This window comes from Pinus tabuliformis, chromosome 1_1 (genome assembly GCF_031772625.1).
Source record: "Pinus tabuliformis cultivar Carrire ecotype Pingquan chromosome 1_1, CPIR1, whole genome shotgun sequence".
Lineage (NCBI taxonomy): Eukaryota > Viridiplantae > Streptophyta > Pinopsida > Pinales > Pinaceae > Pinus > Pinus tabuliformis.
The window spans coordinates 542,369,698-542,388,916 of record NC_142297.1 but is presented as its reverse complement, the minus strand read 5'-3'; the positions used below and the strand labels follow the sequence as shown (position 1 = coordinate 542,388,916).

At 37.6% G+C, this 19,219-nt stretch overlaps 1 protein-coding gene across 1 annotated transcript; it reads right to left on the bottom strand.

Moving 5' to 3' along the window:
- Positions 1-1,074: 1,074 nt before the first annotated feature.
- Positions 1,075-9,945, bottom strand: LOC149214240 (putative L-gulonolactone oxidase 6). Its single transcript, XM_089389343.1, has 6 exons — positions 9,271-9,945; positions 8,258-8,506; positions 7,948-8,130; positions 6,860-7,075; positions 1,545-1,773; positions 1,075-1,244 (listed from the first exon to the last, which is right to left on the bottom strand). The coding sequence occupies exons 1-6, from the start codon at positions 9,943-9,945 to the stop codon at positions 1,075-1,077; spliced, it is 1,722 nt and encodes a 573-aa protein (XP_089245469.1).
- Between the last annotated feature and the right edge of the window lie 9,274 nt (positions 9,946-19,219).

Here is a 19,219-nt window from a genome sequence, read left to right as displayed (position 1 = left end):
AGTTTGTATGAGAAGGATGTTGAGGGATCTTCGCCATGACCAAGAGGGTGCGACAACTATTTTCTGCGACAACACCTCAACAATTGCATTGTCAAATAATTCTGTCTTCCACAAGAGGACCAAGCATATTGATGCTAAATATCATTTTATTAGAGAGTTGATTAACAATGATGAAATTGTGTTGTAGCACTGTAGGTCACAGGAACAATTTGCTGACATCTTCACAAAGCCATTGACATGTGAAAGTTTTGTTTATCTCATAAACTGTTTGGGAATTGTCAATGGTGACAATTGTGATTAAGGGGGAGTGTTGGAAATAATAATACCAACCACTGCACTAAACATTCTGACAACAATCATACTTGTCAGACGTATTTTTGCAGGTTGCGTCTCTGTTTGAAGATCGAAGGACTGAAGCCAGACGTGAACCATTCTGAAACTCAGCAAGGAATTTAAAGCAGTCAATGTACTTTAGTAAATAGATATGGGCAAGCTTTCATTCAGTGACTATTGCCCACACTCCAGAAACACCTGCGCGATTTTGATCACACCCAACAACAACATCATATTAATTTCTCCCTGTCATGAATTAAATGTAAAATTGTATGTTGAGTTATATATGAAGCTCAGAGAGCATTTTCTGTATGTTAGAGAGCAAGAGGTTGGAGAAAAAGATTGCAAGTCTCTCAGAGAAAATGGTGGAACAAATTTTGGTGGGCATGTGAAAACAACATTTACTGTGTTTTACTGTGTGTTATTCCACCTAAGTTTAAATCATTGTAAAACTTTTACTTTACTTGGTGAATGAGCAGCAGTCTCATGTAAATGTATTTTCATGTTTAAGAAATGAATACTAAGTTTTAGTGTGTTGCTGCAAACCTATTTTGTTATAGTCTTTGAAATAGTTCCGCCGTGTGCGAAATCCAAGTACACGAAATCAACTTCACCATGCGCGAAGAAGATTGGTGGACAAAATCCACTCCGCTGTACGGAACCTAACTACCCGAAAAATTAAATTTACCAAAAATTTTTCTAACATTTAGTAAATAAAGGTCATATGAACTTATGCGATACTCAGAATGTAGCAATATTATGTTCCTCTTGTCTGCAAACACGTGCTTCTATGTACACCCTCCCAGGTTTGCAGAAGTAGCCTTTATTAGGAGCACACTGCGAATCTTCTGAGCACACGCACAGTCCTTCCAGAGCACATCCATCCTTCTTGATGATCACTCCCGCCTCTCCTATTCCCAGAACACCATCCGTCCACTCACTGGAAAAAAGTCCTCGTATTTGGTTGTGGCTACCAGAAAGGCCTCATATTTGCTATATTTCTTCATGACCCATTAAATGCAATGTTCCTGTTCTTTCCCAGTGAGGAAAACCTCCATATTTCATGAGAGCCATTTGTTCAATTTCCTCCAACACATCTTCATAGAGCCTGGGAGTGTTTGGATCGTTGGATCGATAATAAGTCATTTAAATGTCAACTGAATCCTCTTGATTCCGTGTTGAAATTATAATTTCAACTGCCACGTACTTACTCCAGAAAACCACCAGATCTTCCATCGCACCGCTTTTCACGAGCAAGTGGTTTTCCTCCGGAGGGCAGCGATAATGTACATCAGCTGACATGTGGCTGGCAATTTTGCAAAAGTGGTTTCTTCCCGGAGCATAAAGTTCAGTATGAAGAGGCTGCACGATATTGATTGCAACCGTCCGATTGAAAGCATGGTTGATGTCCGTCGATTGAAACCAAAGTTGTGTACAAGCCTGCAATATGAACTTACGTGAAGTGAAAGTTTCATTTTTGACCGCCAATTTTTTTCAGCAATGTAATTAATGAATTTTAAGGTGGTTGGTAAATATAGGTAAAACATTTAATGTTAATGTTTTTTTATTATTGTTGGGAGTATAGCAATAGGTAATAGTACTGTTATGTTTTTTTTGTTATGTTGTATTATTGCATATGCAATGTGAAACTCACTGCAGTGCGAAGGGAGTGTTTTTTGTTCGTTGAACACATAATTTTTTTCTTGTAATGGAATATGTAGCAACATAAATATATGTAATTTTACACACAACAGTGTGTTGATTTTTCAGCAGGAACAAAGTGTTTTGTTTTTTCACACAGAAGTGAATGTAATGTAAGAAATTTACACACAACAGTGTAATATTGTGAAGGCAGAGACAGAGTAATTTGTTCTTTTTGTGGAATTGAACCGTTCCTGGTGTAATCCCTCTGTTAAGAGGAAGATCCTTTTGTATCAGGTATTTTTATTAATGAATACAAATTTTTATTGTGGATGTGAACTCTGTTCTTCAACAAACAATTTTTGCTTCCCTATGCTAAGATCCTGTGGTAAAAACAGAGAATTATTCTCTGTTCTGTTATGTTCAGTTTTTGTTTGGAATTACCAGAAATTCCCATCATGGTATCAGAGCTTGTCCAGGCTCTTTGAAGGTGTCAAAGCAACTGAAGGAAGGATTTCTTGCTGCTGCAGCTTCTCCAACAGAGTGAAGACTCAGTAAAAAATCCAAGGTATTTCTCAAGATTAGTTTTTTTGCTGAGGACAGTCAGTGATTTTAAATACACAGTCAAGTATTTGGAAGCATAGTTAAGGGTGCAAGAATGGCTAGAGCCAGAACTAGCATGGGTATCTTTAATACTCAGCTCCCACAATTTAATGGGAAAAACTATGACTATTGGGAAATAACCATGAAAGCTTTGCTTGCTTCCCAAGACTTATGGGAATTTGTTGAGGATGGATTTGAAAAACCAGCAGATGAAAATGAGTTTAATAGTTGACTCAGGCAGAGAAAGATCTATTGAAGAGCTATAAGAAGAATGATTCTAAAGCCATTTGCTTTTTGTATCAAGTAGTGCATGAGAGTGTGTTTCCAAGGATAACAGCAGCGAAGACATCCAAAGAAGCATGGAAAACTCTCAAGACAGCCTATCAAGGCATGGAGAAAGTGAAGACAACAAAACTATAATTTCTGAGGAGAGATTTTGGGAATCTATGCATGAAGGATTCAGATAATATTGACTCATTCTTCGCACATGTGATTGGTCTGGTCACACAGATAAGGTCTCATGGAGAGATTCTTGAAGAAAGGAGGATTGTGGAGAAACTATTGAGGATCCTACCCTAAAGGTTCGATGTGATTGTCACCATCATAGAAGAGACAAAGGATCTCACAAACTTTTCAGTTGATGAACTACATGCATCACTAATAACACATGAGCAGAGATTGAGTAGAAATGAGAACTCATCTCTAGAGCATGCCTTCAAGACCCAGATGTTCGTTGGAAAAGGAAGAGGTCAAGGCAGAGGAAACAAGAGAGGAAGAGGCAGAAGTCAAAACAGAGGTGGAAGAAACAGTCCAGCAAATGCTCAAGGAACACAATCCAAATCAGAACCAAGGCCAAGGCAGCAACCAACAAAGTGGACAACATCATGCTCAAGGACAAAGGTATGATAAATCCAATGTCCAATGTCATTATTGTAGAAAATATGAGCATTATGCAAATTAATGTAGGAAGAAGCAGCGTGATATGAGCAATAGAACTAGTGAAAATTTCACTAGAGAAAATATCAGCGAAAATAATTTGTTTTTAGCTTGTAATATGACTGAAGAAAATAGTGAAGATGTATGGTTTCTAGACTCTGGTTGCAGTAACCATATGATAGGAAACATAGCCCTGTTTTCTATGTTAGATCAGAATGTGAAGTCACAAGTCAAACTAAGGACTGATAATAAAGTTTATGTTATGGGAAAAGGAGAAGTAAAAGTTTTAACAAAGAAAGGTGAAAGGAAAACCATAGCAAATGTTTATTATGTTCTTGGAATGAAATGTAACCTCTTAAGTATTGGACAACTTGTTCAAAAGGGGTAAAATGTTTTCTTTGTGGATGATGTATGCACCATCATGGATAGAGCACCCAGCAAAAAATGTATTGCTGAAGTGAAGATGACAAGGAACAGGATGTTCCCTCTTAGAATGAAATCAAATTTAAAAAATAAAGAAGTAATAGCAGCAGTGACTCAAGAGGCTTTCCAAAGCGAACCAAAGGATGAAAATTGGTTGCGGCACTTGAGATTTGGACATCTCAACTTTGGAGGTCTTAACTTGTTGAGTCGAAAAGGAATGGTAAGAGGATTACCATTGATAGAGAAACCAGACAACCTTTGTGAAGGTTGTATCTTGGGGAAACAACACAGAGAAATTTTTCCATCTTGGAAAAGCATAAGGGCAAAATCACCCTTAGAGATTGTCCACTCAGATTTATGTGGACCGATGCAAACTCCATCACTTGCAGGCAACCACTACATACTAACATTCATTAATGATTTTACTAGAAAAACTTGGGTTTATTTCCTGAAGAACAAAAGTGAAGTGTTTGAAAGATTTTGCAATTTCAAAGCACTTGTAGAAAACCAAAGCGGGCTGCATATCAAAGTTCTAAGAACTGATAGAGGAGGTGAGTATATCTCCAAGGAATTTCTACGTTTTTGTAGAGAAAATGGAATTCATAAGCAGTTTACCACTAGGTACACTCCGCAGCAAAATGGAGTTGCCGAAAGGAAGAACAGGACAATCATGGATATGGCGAGGAGTATGTTAAAGGCAAAGCATTTTCCAAGTGATTATTGGGCTAAAGCTGTACACTGTGCAACATACATTTTGAATAGGTGCCCTACAAAAGCAGTCATGAACAGAGTGCCGGAAGAAGCATGGAGTGGGACAAAGCAAGGAGTCACCCACATGAAAGTTTTTGGATGTGTGGCTTATGCACACATTCCAGATCAGCTAAGGAAGAAGTTGGATAGCAAAGGGGAGAAATGTATTTTCATTGGATACAGTGAGCAATCCAAAGCTTATAGGTTGTATAACCCATCCACCAAGAAGCTTATTGTGAGTAGAGATGTTCATTTCAATGAGGAGGAAGCTTGGGATGCAAGCATAGAGAAGACAGTGAATGTTAAAAACCCTTTGTCACATAATGAAAATGATGAGGAGATGGCTGAAATACATCCCCAAACAGCAACACCATCACAAGGACAACAAGGGACACCCTTGAGGAGAAATGAAATTGCTTCTTCAAGCACATCACAAGGAGTAAATTCAAGTGCTTCTTCAAGCACTTGTACACCAAATGAAAGAGGTAAGAATTTCAAAAATTTAAGTGACATTTATGAACAAGAGGCAGCAAATTAAGGTCTGAATTCTTTGTTTGCATTATATTGTCATGTTGATGACCCTATTCATTTCGAAGAAGCAATTAAGGATAGGAAATGGATAGAAGCTATGGATGAGGAGATCAATGCCATAGAAAGAAACAAGACATGAGATTTGGTTGAACTACCAAAAGGAAAGGAAGTCATTGGAGTTAAATGGGTCTACAAGACCAAGAGTAATGCTGAAGGAAAAATAGAAAGATACAAGGCAAGATTGGTTGTCAAAGGATATAAGCAGCAGTATGGGAGAGTTTATGAGGAAAATTTTGCAACAGTTGCTAGAATGGAAACATTGAGAGCAGTGCTGTCCATAGCAGCACAAAACAAGTGGAAAGCTTACCAAATGACGTGAAGTCAGCATTCCTAAATGGAGTGTTAAAGTAAGAGGTCTACAATGAACAACCTCTACGATATGAAAAGAAAGGCCAAGAGCACAAAGTGTGTAGATTGAAGAAAACTCTTTATGGGCTGAAGCAAGCACCAAGAGCATGGTATAGTATGATAGATTCCTATCTACTGGAAAATGGTTTTGAAAAGTGTGAGGGAGAACCCACCCTCTACATCAAAGAAAATGATGGTAAATTACTAATTTCTGTGTTATATGTTGATGGTGTTATTTACACAGGTAATGATGATTATCTCTTTGAAAATTTCAAAACAGTCATGAAAGAAGAATTTGAAATGACTGACATGGGTTTGCTGAGATACTTCTTAGGAATAGAAGTAGAACAAAATGGAAATGGGATTTTTATCTCACAAGCAAAATATATTAATGAAGTGTTGGAAAGATTTAATATGCAGGAGTGCAAAGCAGCAATCACTCCCACGGTGATGGGATTAAAACTCAGCAAAGAGGGCAGCAACAAGGATTTTGATCCTAGTTTGTACAGGAGCATAGTTGGAAGCCTCATGTATTTGACTGCAACTAGGCCGTATATAATGTATGTTGTTAGTTTAATTTCCAGATTCATGGAGAGACCAAAAGAACTACATTGGCAGGCAGCAAAAAGGATTCTGAGGTATGTTAAAGGTACTAAAAGGTTTGACATTTTATATAATACTTTAGAATGTTCAGATTTAATTGGATACACTGATAGTGATTGGGCTGGAAGTGTAGATGATCGGAAAAACACATCCGGTTATGTTTTTCACATGGGTTCAGGAGCCATTTCATGGGCTTCTAAAAAACAACCTATTGTAGCATTGTCTACAACAGAGGCAGAATATGTGGCAGCTATAGCAGCAGCATGTCAAGCAATTTGGATTAGAAGGATGTTAACGAGTTTATGCCAAGAGCAAAACAAAAGGAACTGTGATTTTTTGTGACAATAGCTCAACGATTGCATTATCCAAGAATTCTATGTTTCATAAGAGAACGAAACACATTGACACAAAGTTTCATTACATTAGGGAGTTGGTAAACAATGGAGAAATTGTTTTAGAACACTGCAGGACTCAGGAGCAAGTTGCAGACATTCTGACCAAACCATTGGGGCAGAAAAGTTTTGAATTTTTGAGAAAATTTCTGGGTATGACTGATAACCCAGCAGTTGAAATTAAAGGGGAGTGTTGAAATTATAATTTCAACTGCCGCGTACTTACTCCAGAAAACCACCAGATCTTCCATCGCACCGCTTTTCACGAGCAAGTGGTTTTCCTCCGGAGGGCAGTGATAATGTACACCAGCTGACACGTGGCTGGCAGTTTTTCCAAAGTGGTTTCTTCCCAGAGCATAAAGTTTAGTATGAAGAGGCCGTGCGATATTGATTGCAGCCGTTCGATTGAAAGCGTGGTTGATGTCCGTCGATTGAAACCAAAGTTGTGTACAAGCCTGCAATATGAACTTACATGAAGTGAAAGTTTCATTTTTGACCGCCAGTTTTTTCTCAGCAATGTAATTAATGAATTTTATGGCGATTGGTAAATATAGGTAAAACTTTTAATTTTAATTTTTTATTATTATTTTCGGGAGTATAGCAATAGGTAATAGTATTGTTATGTTTTTTTTGTTATGTTGTATTATTGCATATGCAATGTGAAACTCGCTGTAGTGCGAAGGGAGTGTTTTTTGTTTGTTGAACGCAGAATGTGAAAAACGCAGCAGAGTGTAAGTTTTTTTTTCTTGTAATGGAATATGCAACAGCATAAATATATGTAATTTTACACAGCAGTGTGTTGATTTTTCAGTTTTGACCTGGAACAGAGTGTTTTGTTTTTTCACACAGCAGTGAATGTAAAGTAAGAAATTTACACACATCAGTAATATTGTGAAGACAGAGACAGAGTAATTTGTTCTTTTTGTGGAACTGAACCATTCCTCGTGTAATGAATACAAAGTTTTATTGTGCATGTGAACTTTGTTCTGCAGCAAACAATTTTTGCTTCCCTATGCTAAGATCCTGTGGTAAAAACAAAGTTTTATTGTGCATGTGAACTTTGTTCTTCAGCAAACAATTTTTGCTTCCCTATGCTAAGATCCTGTGGTAAATACAGAGAATTATTCTCTGTTCTATTCTGTTCAATTTATGTTTTGAATAACCATAAATTCCCATCATTCCCCAAATAAACACTTGAAGCTTTTACATAACGCATCAAAAAACCATTGTATAGTTCAACCCCACACAGACTCTTCGGAACCATTTCCCTAATATTCTTTATGTCAGAAAGAAATTGTCAGATTTTGGAAGGATCCCATGCACACACTGTCTCTAGTCCGTCCTCGGGGCTTCTAAGACAAGTTCCTGCAGCTTGCATGTTATTCTGGTAGGCAATCACTGGATATCCATGAAACAGAAGATCGTTATTCTTCAGTCCTCTATCCACTTCCATAATGGAATTAACTTGAACGGCGGCTGTGAGTGTTATTATGGCTTTGTTCGACCTCCTCTACAAATTCAAACATTAATGAATTAATAGAAATCAAGAACAATAAATTTGATAAACTCAACCTTAGATGATATCAAACGTGTAACAATGTGGATGGGCATGCATGTTGGATTCTATTACTTGCTACCCTGGCAGTGGCTAGCAGAGGAGAAAAGGTAGGGCGAAACCCTATGAAATCATTTACTCCATTGCCGGATGTATTAACAGGCACTCGATCGTCCACTCTATAGACAAGCTTTTGCTGAGCAGGATGCCACGTAACATCTGCCAATTCGTGGTCCAAGCCAAACTGTGCTATCCTGTTCTCGAGATCAAAGTCATCTTGCTCAACGTACGTGATGGATTGCTTGAACATCAGTTGCAATTGGAGGGTGACCTACCCAGCACAGAGAAAAACCTAAAGATCCCTAGTATTGATGGAAAGAAATACTCAACCTTGCTATGATCTCTTATATCAATAAAATCATTGATCCATACAATGAATTGGTAAGAGAAAACACCATAATTTTTTTTTTTAAATAATAAAAATTTTGGTATGATTTTGGAAAAATTTAGTTGAAAATTTTAGAAGTGTCAAATCTTAAGATTTTAATATTTCAGAAGAATTCTTGATGGATTTTAATATTTCAGAATTCTTGATGGTGTTCAATCCATTTCCACCATCATAATTTAAACATTCACAAAATTAAATTTCTTAAAACTTATTTTCCAAAATTCGAACAAAAATTTCACAAATTCGGACCCTTTAAAAATGCCCATAAGATCATAATAAACATTTCACCCACTTTAGAAAATGGCCATAACATGTTCATTATCAGTGCAAAAATATTAATAAAATTCTTCCATGTAAACTTTTTATTCATTGAATAATTTGGGTCTAAGTTTAGAATAAACTAGTGGATATATTTAGAATTATCTAATATAGTTCATTATTAGGATTTTGCTAATTAGTTGCATGAAATAATTTGAATAGACATTTACTCGTGTGATTTATCATTATAGATAATTTACGGCTGCTTCCCAACTACCCAAATCATTCAATTTAATCAATCCCAAAAATTACATCAAAAACATTTAAATGACAAAACCCTAGGCTGAGCAATTAAATTCCTTTTTACAAATATTGCAAATCATTCATACCTGACAAATGACTCCGAGAACCCCCAAAGAAACTTTGAGCGCATTTAGCTCCTTATTTGCTTCAGTGAGGGTCATAACCTTCGCATATCCCTCGTCTTCTGAAGCTGGCACTACTAATCTCATGCCCACAACAAATTCATGAACAACACTGCCTTTGCCAAAGAGGGAACTACCATGAGCACCAGTGCCTAGCATTCCTCCTAGGGTTACACCCAACCAGTATGGCGAATAAGGTAACGCAAGACCTTCATTGGCAACGGCATCAATGAGATCATTAAGGGTCACACCACTTTCGAACGTCATCCTCATGTTGTGTTCATCCACAGCAAAAAAGTGGTTTAGATGCAGAGTGCTGATGATGAGACCAGCGTCTCCAGCAGGGCATACAAGTTTGGGAATGTTGTGGGCATAGCGAGTCACAACTATCATCTTGTGGTTCTTTTGAACGACCTCGCCAACGTAGGCCACAAGCTCCTCTTCGGTGGAGGGATACACAACCCGCGCAGCCCTGTAGGTGCTATGATCAGGAAACACACCATAAGCATTAGAAACTGTGCAGTTAGTGGATCCATCAGAGCATTTCACCACGGGACCAGGCGGGCTAGATTTCACAATGGAGACTAACAGAAAAAAGGCATGGCATGACAACAAAATAGCTGCGATGTGAAACTCCATTGCGCAACGTAAGTAATGAACGGAAGCAGAGTTGTTGGTGTACATGCACTTAGACTAGCTGTGTTGGTGTACATGCACCTAGATTAGCTCCAGTTAACTTATTGCCTGCATGTGGCACATGTACACATTAACATAAGATAAAGCACACTTAGCTTTAGTTATTGCATGTACAACTAAGCTTCACTTAGTTTCTTTTATGTATTTATTCTAAAACTAATATTGTAGAATCAATTTTTTATTATTTTCTCAATTCTTGCTCGCTTCCTTCCTTCTCTTGCAAGCTTGTTTATTGTTTTGCAGATCTAGATCTGTGTATCTCAAAAATCTTACATGGTATCAGAGAACAGGGATTTATAATCAGTGCACAAGCAATTTTATTTGCAGGTTCAGAAGATTGAAGCAACAACAAAGAATGGAGTCTAAATTGGAGTTTCCACAATCGGCAATTCTCACTCCATATAATTATTTCGAATGGAAGCCAAAGATTCAACTTCATCTCATAAGTAGAGGCTTATTTCGAATAACCATGGAAACGAAAGTTGAACCAACATCGGCAATGGAGAAAACAAGGTATTTCAATCGCATGGACGAGGCCTTCGGCATCCTATGTTTATATATTTCTATGGAACTGCTATTTCATGTTGAATCATGTTCAACTCCAAATGAAGTATGGAAAATATTGGAAGGATTGTTTGGAAAACAGGATGAAATGCAAGATCACATTCTCGAAAATGAGTTAAACTCATTAGATCCGAGAAACTTTGAGAACATTCAAGATTTTTTCACAAGGTATAAAGCCTTGTTGGTTCAGCTAAAAGGATGCGGGATCGACAAATCCAAGCAAGAAAATCAGTTGATTCTTTCCATTTTATCAAAACTTGGTCCATAGTATACAATATTCGTCTCTACATTCCACACAGTCAGATCTGCAACTAGCGCAGCTTGGAAGATGCCCTCACTAGATTCTTTTATTCAGTCTTTGATGCATGAGCAAGATAAGCTCATCAAAATGGGCACACTTAAAAATTCCAAAGCGCATGCACTTACTGTGCATGCAAAAGGAAAGGAAAATTCCAAAGACCATCAGAAAGGAAAAGGGAAGAAGGATCCTGATTCAAGAAAGGGAGGACATCCCAAACCCCCTGATGGATCATCTGGCTCAAAGGAAAGGAAAGGAACGAGAGGGCAATCAATGTGCAATTATTGCCACCGTGGTTTCATCCTGAATCTGCATGCATGAAGAAGACTATAGATCTCATGGCGCAAACACTCCAGCAACACAATCTTGGAGACCACATTCCTGAGAATGCTAAGAAGAAGTCTGGAGAAAAAGCACTAGATCCAAGAGGTAACGGGCATGCTTTGATTGCTCTTCATTCTGCACCACAAGAATGGATCATCGATTCAAGAGCTTCACATCATATGGCTTCTTCAAAGGAATCCGTTTCTTCTCTACATGCATAATCAGGTCCTCCCATTCTCATGGGGGATAATTCTGCAGTTGCAGCAACTAGACAAGGAAGAGTGCAATTCGAAGATGGAAGTTTTGAAAATGTCTTGCATATTCCAAGGCTTTCTGTGAATCTTCTCTCAGTGTATCAGATGACACACACAGGCAGCGGAAGGAAAGTGGAATTTACCCCAGATTCCGTGAGCATTTATGACATGCAAACCAATTTAAAGATTGCATCTGGCAAGGTAAATGATCAATTTCGTCTGTATACATTTTCTGATTTTGTTCCTCAATCAGATTCTATTTTGCTACTTACGCATGCAAATGAAGAAAGTAGGATTTGGCACGAGAGATTTGGGCACTTGAATTTCAGATATATGCAACAACTTAGTAAGCAAGGGATGGTCAAAGGATTGCCAACCATTGAATTTTCAGATGGTGTTTGTAATGGATGTGCTCTTGGAAAGCATCCACAAGAAAAATTTGAGAATGGGCATGCATGGAGAGCCTCTTCACCTTTGGAACTTGTACACAGTGATCTCATGGGTCCATTTCCGGTGCTTTCAATGAGAAAAGCAAGATATGTGTTGTCATTTATAGATGATTACACGAGATTCACTTGGGTTTACTTCTTGAAACTCAAGTCTGAAGTTTTTCAACATATAAATATTTTCAAAGCGCATGCAGAAAATCAGTCTGGAAAACGCATCAAAATACTCCGCACAGATAATGTGATGGAATATGTCAACAAAGATATCAAGAATCTTTGTGATGAAGCAGGCATACAATTGTAGCATACAGTTCCTTACACTCCACAACAAAATGGCGTGGCTGAAAGGAAAAATCAATCTTTGAAAGAGATGGATAATTGCATGTTGCATGCAAGATCTCTTCCGTCGAAATTATGGGCCGAAGCTATTAATTGTGCCTCATACATCCAGAACAGATCTCCTCATAAATCTGTTACTGGAAAAACACCTTTTGAGGCTTGGACTGGAAAGCAACCTGAAGTTAGTTATTTCCACATTTTTGGATCTCGAGCATGGGCCTACATTCCTCCAGAGAAGAGAAAGGCTTTGGAGCCTCAAAGCAAAGAATGCATGTTTGTTGGATATTCTGATGAAGTCAAAGGGTAAAGATTGCTTGATATCCACACCGAAGAGCTCTTTATTGAAAGGAGTGTAAAGTTTGATGAAGATATTTCGCATGCACCAGTAGATGAACTTGTTACCAAATTTTCATCACCACTCGTTGATGAGTATGCAGATGAAACTTCAGACCAGCATTCTGATGAAGATGAGTGTTTTCATGTGACCCCTGTTAGACCACCAGTTGTTGAACATCGAGATCATACTTCTGCATGTAGTTCGGAAGATTCTCGAGCACCTTCAACAAAAAAATGGCGTAGCATGAGTGATATCCTTGATGATCCTGCCTCTATCCCTCTGTTTGACGAAGATCCGCAAGCACTCTTAGCTATGGAGCCATCCATGCCCATGCATGCTTATATGATGCATGGATCTAATCCATAAACTTATGCAGAAGAAAATGGGCATCCTGAATGGGAAGCTGCCATGGATGAGGAATATAACTCTCTCATTGAGAACCAGACTTGGGATTTGGTTCCGCTACCTTCAAATCGCAAACTTGTGAGATGCAAGTGGGTTTACCGGACCAAGAAAGCATCAAATGGCCAAGTTAGTCGATATAAGGCACGATTGGTAGCAAAAGGTTTTCAACAAGTACATGGTGTTGACTATGATGAGACTTTTGGCAAAAATGGATTCCATTTGGCTAGCTCTCTCCATTGCAACAGCAAGAGGATGGGAGGTGCATCATATGGATGTGAAGAATGCCTTTCTTCATGGTGATCTCGAGCAGGAAATCTACATGGAGCAGTCACCGGGATACATGCGGAATTCATCTCTGGTATGCAAACTAAAGAAGTCTCTCTATGGCCTCAAGCAGGCACCTAGAGCATGGTATGCAAAGATGGATTCTTATTTGTTATCTCAAAATTTTGTACGCTGCAAATCTGATTCCAATGTTTATTTTCTGAAGAAAATTGACTCCTTGTTGATCATAGTACTCTACGTAGATGATCTTTTGATAACAGGTAGTTCAGCTTCTGTCATTACTAACATCAAAACTGCATTACATAAGCGGTTTTCTATGACAGACATGGGCTTGCTAAATTTCTTCCTTGGACTATAGATCCATCAGTGTGATCCTGGCATTACCATTTCTCAACCAAAATATGCCAGATATCTTTTGGCACGATTTCACATGAGTGACTGCAAGCCAGCAGCCACACCTTTCTTATCAGGGATAAAGCTTGAGAATGGCAAAGACACACCATTGGTTGATTACACATTGTATCGCCAGCTTGTGGGAAGTCTTCTTTATCTCACTCACTCCCGTCCTGATCTCTCCTATGTTGTCAGAGCAGTTTCCAGATACATGCAGGAGCCACATGAGTTACACTGGAATGCTGCAAAGCGCATCCTTCGATATGTCCAGGGGACAATCACCTATGGGATTCATTATGCAACCAATTGTTCTTTGAATCTCATCGGGTTCACAGATTCAGACTGGGCTGGCGACACCATTGATCGCAAGTCTACTTCCGGTTATGTACTTATTTTGGGATCCGACCCAATTTGTTGGTCAAGTAAGAAGCAGGCTGCCATTGCTTTATCATCAGCAGAGGCAGAGTATAGAGGAGCAGTCAATGCCATTATTCAGGCAATTTGGCTACAAAATTTCCTATCTGAGCTGGGGATTAGTGTCCATCATCCAACTGTCATCTGGTGCGATAATCAAAGTACGCTAAAGTTTTGCAGAGCTCCAGTGCAGCGACAATGTACCAAACACATCGAGATCCACATGCACTTCATTAGAGAACTCATTCATGATGGGATCATCGATCTTCAGTACTGTCCTAGTTCCGAGCAGATTGCTGACATCTTCACCAAGACTTTCACTGAGAAGAAGTTTCGATTCCTGTGAGATCGTCTCGGGGTGAAGGACACGACTGCATAACAGTTGTCTTTTCTCTACTTTTGCATTATATTTTGAGGGGGGGTTTTCTTCCCACTAGGTTTTCCCTCTTTCCTCCTTTTTATGCATTGTATATGGGTACCTAAAATGGCCGTGTTTCCGGGACTCATTCATTTTGCATCACACTCACCTAAGTTATGCTTAAGGGGGGGTGTTGGTGTACATGCACTTAGACTAGCTGTGTTGGTGTACATGCACCTAGATTAGCTCCAGTTAACTTATTGCTTGCATGTGGCACATGTACACATTAACATAAGATAAAGCACACTTAGCTTTAGTTAGCTTTAGTTATTGCATGTACAACTAAGCTTAACTTAGTTGATTTTATGTATTTATTCTAAAACTAATATTGTAGAATCAATTTTTTATTCTTTTCTCAATTCTTGCTCGCTTCCTTCCTTCTCTTGCAAGCTTGTTTATTGTTTTGCATATCTAGATCTATGTATCTCAAAAATCATACAAGAGTACACATGAGAACTTAGTTTTGAAAAGCGAATGTTGAGCACAGGATGAGTCAGGGGCCATTTAAATAGCCTCACGTTCTGTTCTGGTCGGAGAGGTAGCTGAAATCGCTGCTGTCAGTGACTTAGTTAGCCTCACACATGGGTTTCTAAACCATTCCAGAAATTTAACAATTTGCAAGCCCTACCAGTCGAATAAAAAATTAATCACTGAAATGTTTTTCATAGGCAAATTTGTCCTTTTGATTTTGTCTTCGTATCCATCCCAACGTAGTTTCTATGTGGTTGCTGACAACCCTGCTAGTTGCACTGTGTCCATTTTATTTTTAATGGTGTTGCAAGTTATTAGATATTGGTCGCTGGTTGTCCAATAAAAATTTCACCACTTAAATGATTTTAATGTGCAAATTTATAAAATGTCCTCTTCTTTTTGTCTTCTTTATCCATCTAAATGTAGTTACCGTGGATCCGATACCCCTGCCACTTGGAGGGTGTCCAATTGAGATTTAAAGATGTTGAACTTATTACATATTGGTAGCTACCTGGCCAATACATATTTCATTTATAAAATGTCCCTTGTCTTATCCATCTAAATATAGTTACTCGAGTTGCTGACAACCCTACCATTTGTAGGGTGTCCAATTGAGGTTTAATGGTGTAACTAATTGAGGATTAATGGTGATATGAGTTATTAAATATTGGCAGCTAAAGAATAACGTTAAATTAAGATGTTCATAGGTGTTGCAAAATTGAATGCATGAGAACGTATAAAATCTATATAAGGGTTATAAAATTGAATGTATGAGAACATATAAAATCTATAGAAGGGGGTAAGCTCAATCACCAAGTTTATTATCGCATAGCATATTTATGCCAAGATCTTGCATATTCATATCTAATTCTAAATTAACTAAACAATAAATATTTTCATGTATTTTAGGAGCACTTGATATCAATGAAGTTCATGATCAATTAGTACATGGTACTATATATTTTTAATTGAGATACATGGTTATAATATACAATAGCAACTACTAAGTTATAGTTTATTAGAGTATTTTGAAGCTTGGAAGTGGGACTAACTTATTCTTCATAACTATCCACTTATTCCCTAACTCATAACTTAGCATCCCCTTTACCCACTTCCACTACATGTAACGTATCTTCCACTAGTTTACCCCTAACCCATTATCTAGCATACTCTTTTCCCACTACACTATGCATAAAATATTTTCCAAATAAAGATAGAGTTCTACTTCTAGGAACCATAGAAAATACTAAGTTATAGCTTATTAGAGTACTTTGAAGCTTGGAAGTGGGACTAACTTATCCTTCATAACTATCCACTTATCCCCTAACTCATAATTTAGCATCCCCTTTACACACTACCATTGCATGTAGCATATCTTCAACTAGTTTACCCCTAACCCATTATCTAGCATACCCTTTTCCCACTACACTATGTATAGAATATTTTCCAAATAAAGATAGAGTTCTACTCCTAGGAGAAATTATAGGTCTAGAACCATAAGCATACCATCATGATCGAGATTAGAGTATTCAATATCAAGTAGTAGAAGAAACATATCTATCAATAATATTAAGAACATCAACACACGTGTATAGAAAATATCAAAAAGTTACACATGTAGTAGCATATATGGATGTTTGTGGTAAATAGATAAAGCCAAAATTTTAAATTCCCATAAATTCTTGTTGACTTAGTGGTAGATCCAACATAAAAGTTTGATGTTGGTTTTATTGGTTCAGATATTCGAAAACTAACAATAGTACAATATTAAGTGGTTCCAATAGGGATAGGAGCAATTAAAGGCCCATACCAAGGTTCATAGCAAGAAGTGAGTCCATATCAAGTGCTACTACTAATACATAGACAAGTTATGCCAAAAAGATGGCAATACAAGACGATAAATTTTGTTGATACCATTGAGCCAATTGACTAAGTTGGTTCTAATGTATTCAAGTGAGCAATCATCATTGTTCCAACCATGTTCGAACTTATCTACCATTACTAGAGGTTACACTTGAAGCTCATCGAATTGAATCAATGGTTTGTGTTTAAGCAACATCACTAATAGTAGGGAAGCAATACCAATACTAGTATCGAGAGAAAAAGAGCCAACATTAAGTGTTATGGTTCCAAAAGAAAATGAATGGAAAAAATATTGTAGTTGATCTAGTACTAGCTAGTCAATCTAGTTGCACAAGTAAATGAAATCATATCTTTTCTCCTAACAACATCACTACCCTATTGAGCCTTTTTGCACATCCCTCTCATCACTTTCATCTTTCAACTCCATTGATTTTGTCTTGGTTGACCTTCTTATATTTTATTCTATTGATGTTGACTCACAGCTTCCCATTGTTTTGACTTTTGGTACATGGCCTAGTAGAATAAGAAATACTTCTTTACCTTATTAAAGAAGCAGTAGTAGTAAAGTAAATATGAAGAATATGTAGTCCCAAGCCTAATGATTGAAAATTTTTATTGCAATTGAGAGTAAAGAGGAAAGGTGGTAGGAGTAGCACCACATGGAATACATCAAGGCCCATCTTATCCACCACTATCATCACTTCCAATTAGAGATTGACAACTAGAGCGAATCAAAGGGGAATTATTTGACATGAACATTTACGTATTGGAATCTTAGCTTGATGTAGTTGCACTACAAAGCTTTGTACATATGCATAATGTGGATGGATTTTGCATAGTTGTTTGACAGATAATTTCCTTCTGTGGATAGAAGCAAGCTCCCTAGTTCTAGTGGCCTAATCTAGAAACAAAATAGATAAAAATATTATGTTTTCCTCAGATAAGTTTAGAATATGGAAGAAAGACTTATCTGGAATCCATCACAAGTTCTCCTCTTCTCCCTAGTTGTAAGCTCCAACTCCAACTCCAAATGCTCAAAGTGGAGCTTACAAACAGCTGAAGCAAGTAAAAGAACCAAAACATACAAATAAAATATACTAATATCTCTAAACAATGAGTCAAGAAGGAATTGTTTTACATATGCATTAATGAGACATAAGTATTGGAAAACAAAGCACTTTTTATATTATTGAATGTAGGAGAAGATACAACCCTTGTAGACCTTGACCTTGTAGATGTCTCCCATCTATTTTGTCCTTATTTTGCCACAAAGAAAGCCTTCATTCACAACTCAAGTACATGGATGGATAATGGATCCTTAGGCACAAAGAAATAACATGAGGGCATAACTAAAAGTCTCTAAAAGCCAACCCAAAATCTATGGGAGGAAGTTAATTTATAGGGTAATAGAGGGAGAGAGTGAGGGATAGGAAGAGGGATGGAGAGATAAATAGATATGGATAAAGATGGTAATTTGTAATCCTATTTGATTGCTTGCACTGAAGGAGATAAACTAAAGTAGAGGGGAGAGTAGGAAGGAAGAGAGAGATGGAATGAAAGTAGTGAGAGAGGGAGATAATTATAAAAGAGAGAGAGCAAGACACAAAGATGGAGGGGGGAGAAAAGGAGAGAGGGAGGGAGAAAGTGACAAGGTTGAGAGAGAGAGAGAGAGAGAGAGAGAGAGAGAGAGAGAGAGATAGAGAGAGAGAGAGATGGGTAGAGAAGAAGGATGAGATAGAGGAGGAGAGAGGGAGGGAGAGAGGCAGGGACAAAGAGATGGAATTGGAAGGGGAGAGAGGGAGGGAATAAGAAAGAAAGAGAGAAAGAGATAAGTGGAGAGAGAGAGAGAGAGTGACAAGGGAGAGATGGAGAGTGTGTGTGTACGTTTGGGGGTGAGATAGAGAGACAAAGATGGAGGGATGGAGGGAGATATAGATATAGATGGAGTGGAGAGAGAGGGAAGAATATTTCGTACAATAGATGCATTGGTTTTAACATACAAGGTGATTTTTAAAACTATTTCATTTGCTTGCACTAGATGCATTGATTTTAGTGTAGATGTTTTCTACTTCGATTTGATTGTTTGTGCTAGATGCATTGATTTCAGTGTGGATGTTGATTTCTAATTATATTTGATTGCTCACACTAGATGTATTGATTTCAATGTAGATGTTGATCTTTTATTATATTTGATTGTTTTCACTTGATGAATTGATTTCCATGCAGGTGTTGATTTCTAATCCCATTTGATGCATTGATTTCATTGTAGATGTTTTCTAATTCTATGTGATTGCTTGCACTAGATTCATTAATTTCAATGTAGATGTTGATTTCTAATTATATTTTATTTATTGCACTAGATGTATTGATTTTAGTGTAGATGTCGACTTTTTATTATATTTGATT

Excerpts from the sequence above, each read along its gene's own strand:
- LOC149214240 (XM_089389343.1), bottom strand. The coding sequence starts at position 9,945 with ATGGAGTTTCACATCGCAGCTATTTTGTTGTCATGCCATGCCTTTTTT. Across the intron at positions 8,131-8,257 it reads CTCTGCTAGCCACTGCCAGG|AGGAGGTCGAACAAAGCCAT; the intron begins GTAGCAAGTAAT and ends TTGAATTTGTAG. Across the intron at positions 7,076-7,947 it reads CCGAGGACGGACTAGAGACA|GCTTGTACACAACTTTGGTT; the intron begins GTGTGTGCATGG and ends TTCATATTGCAG.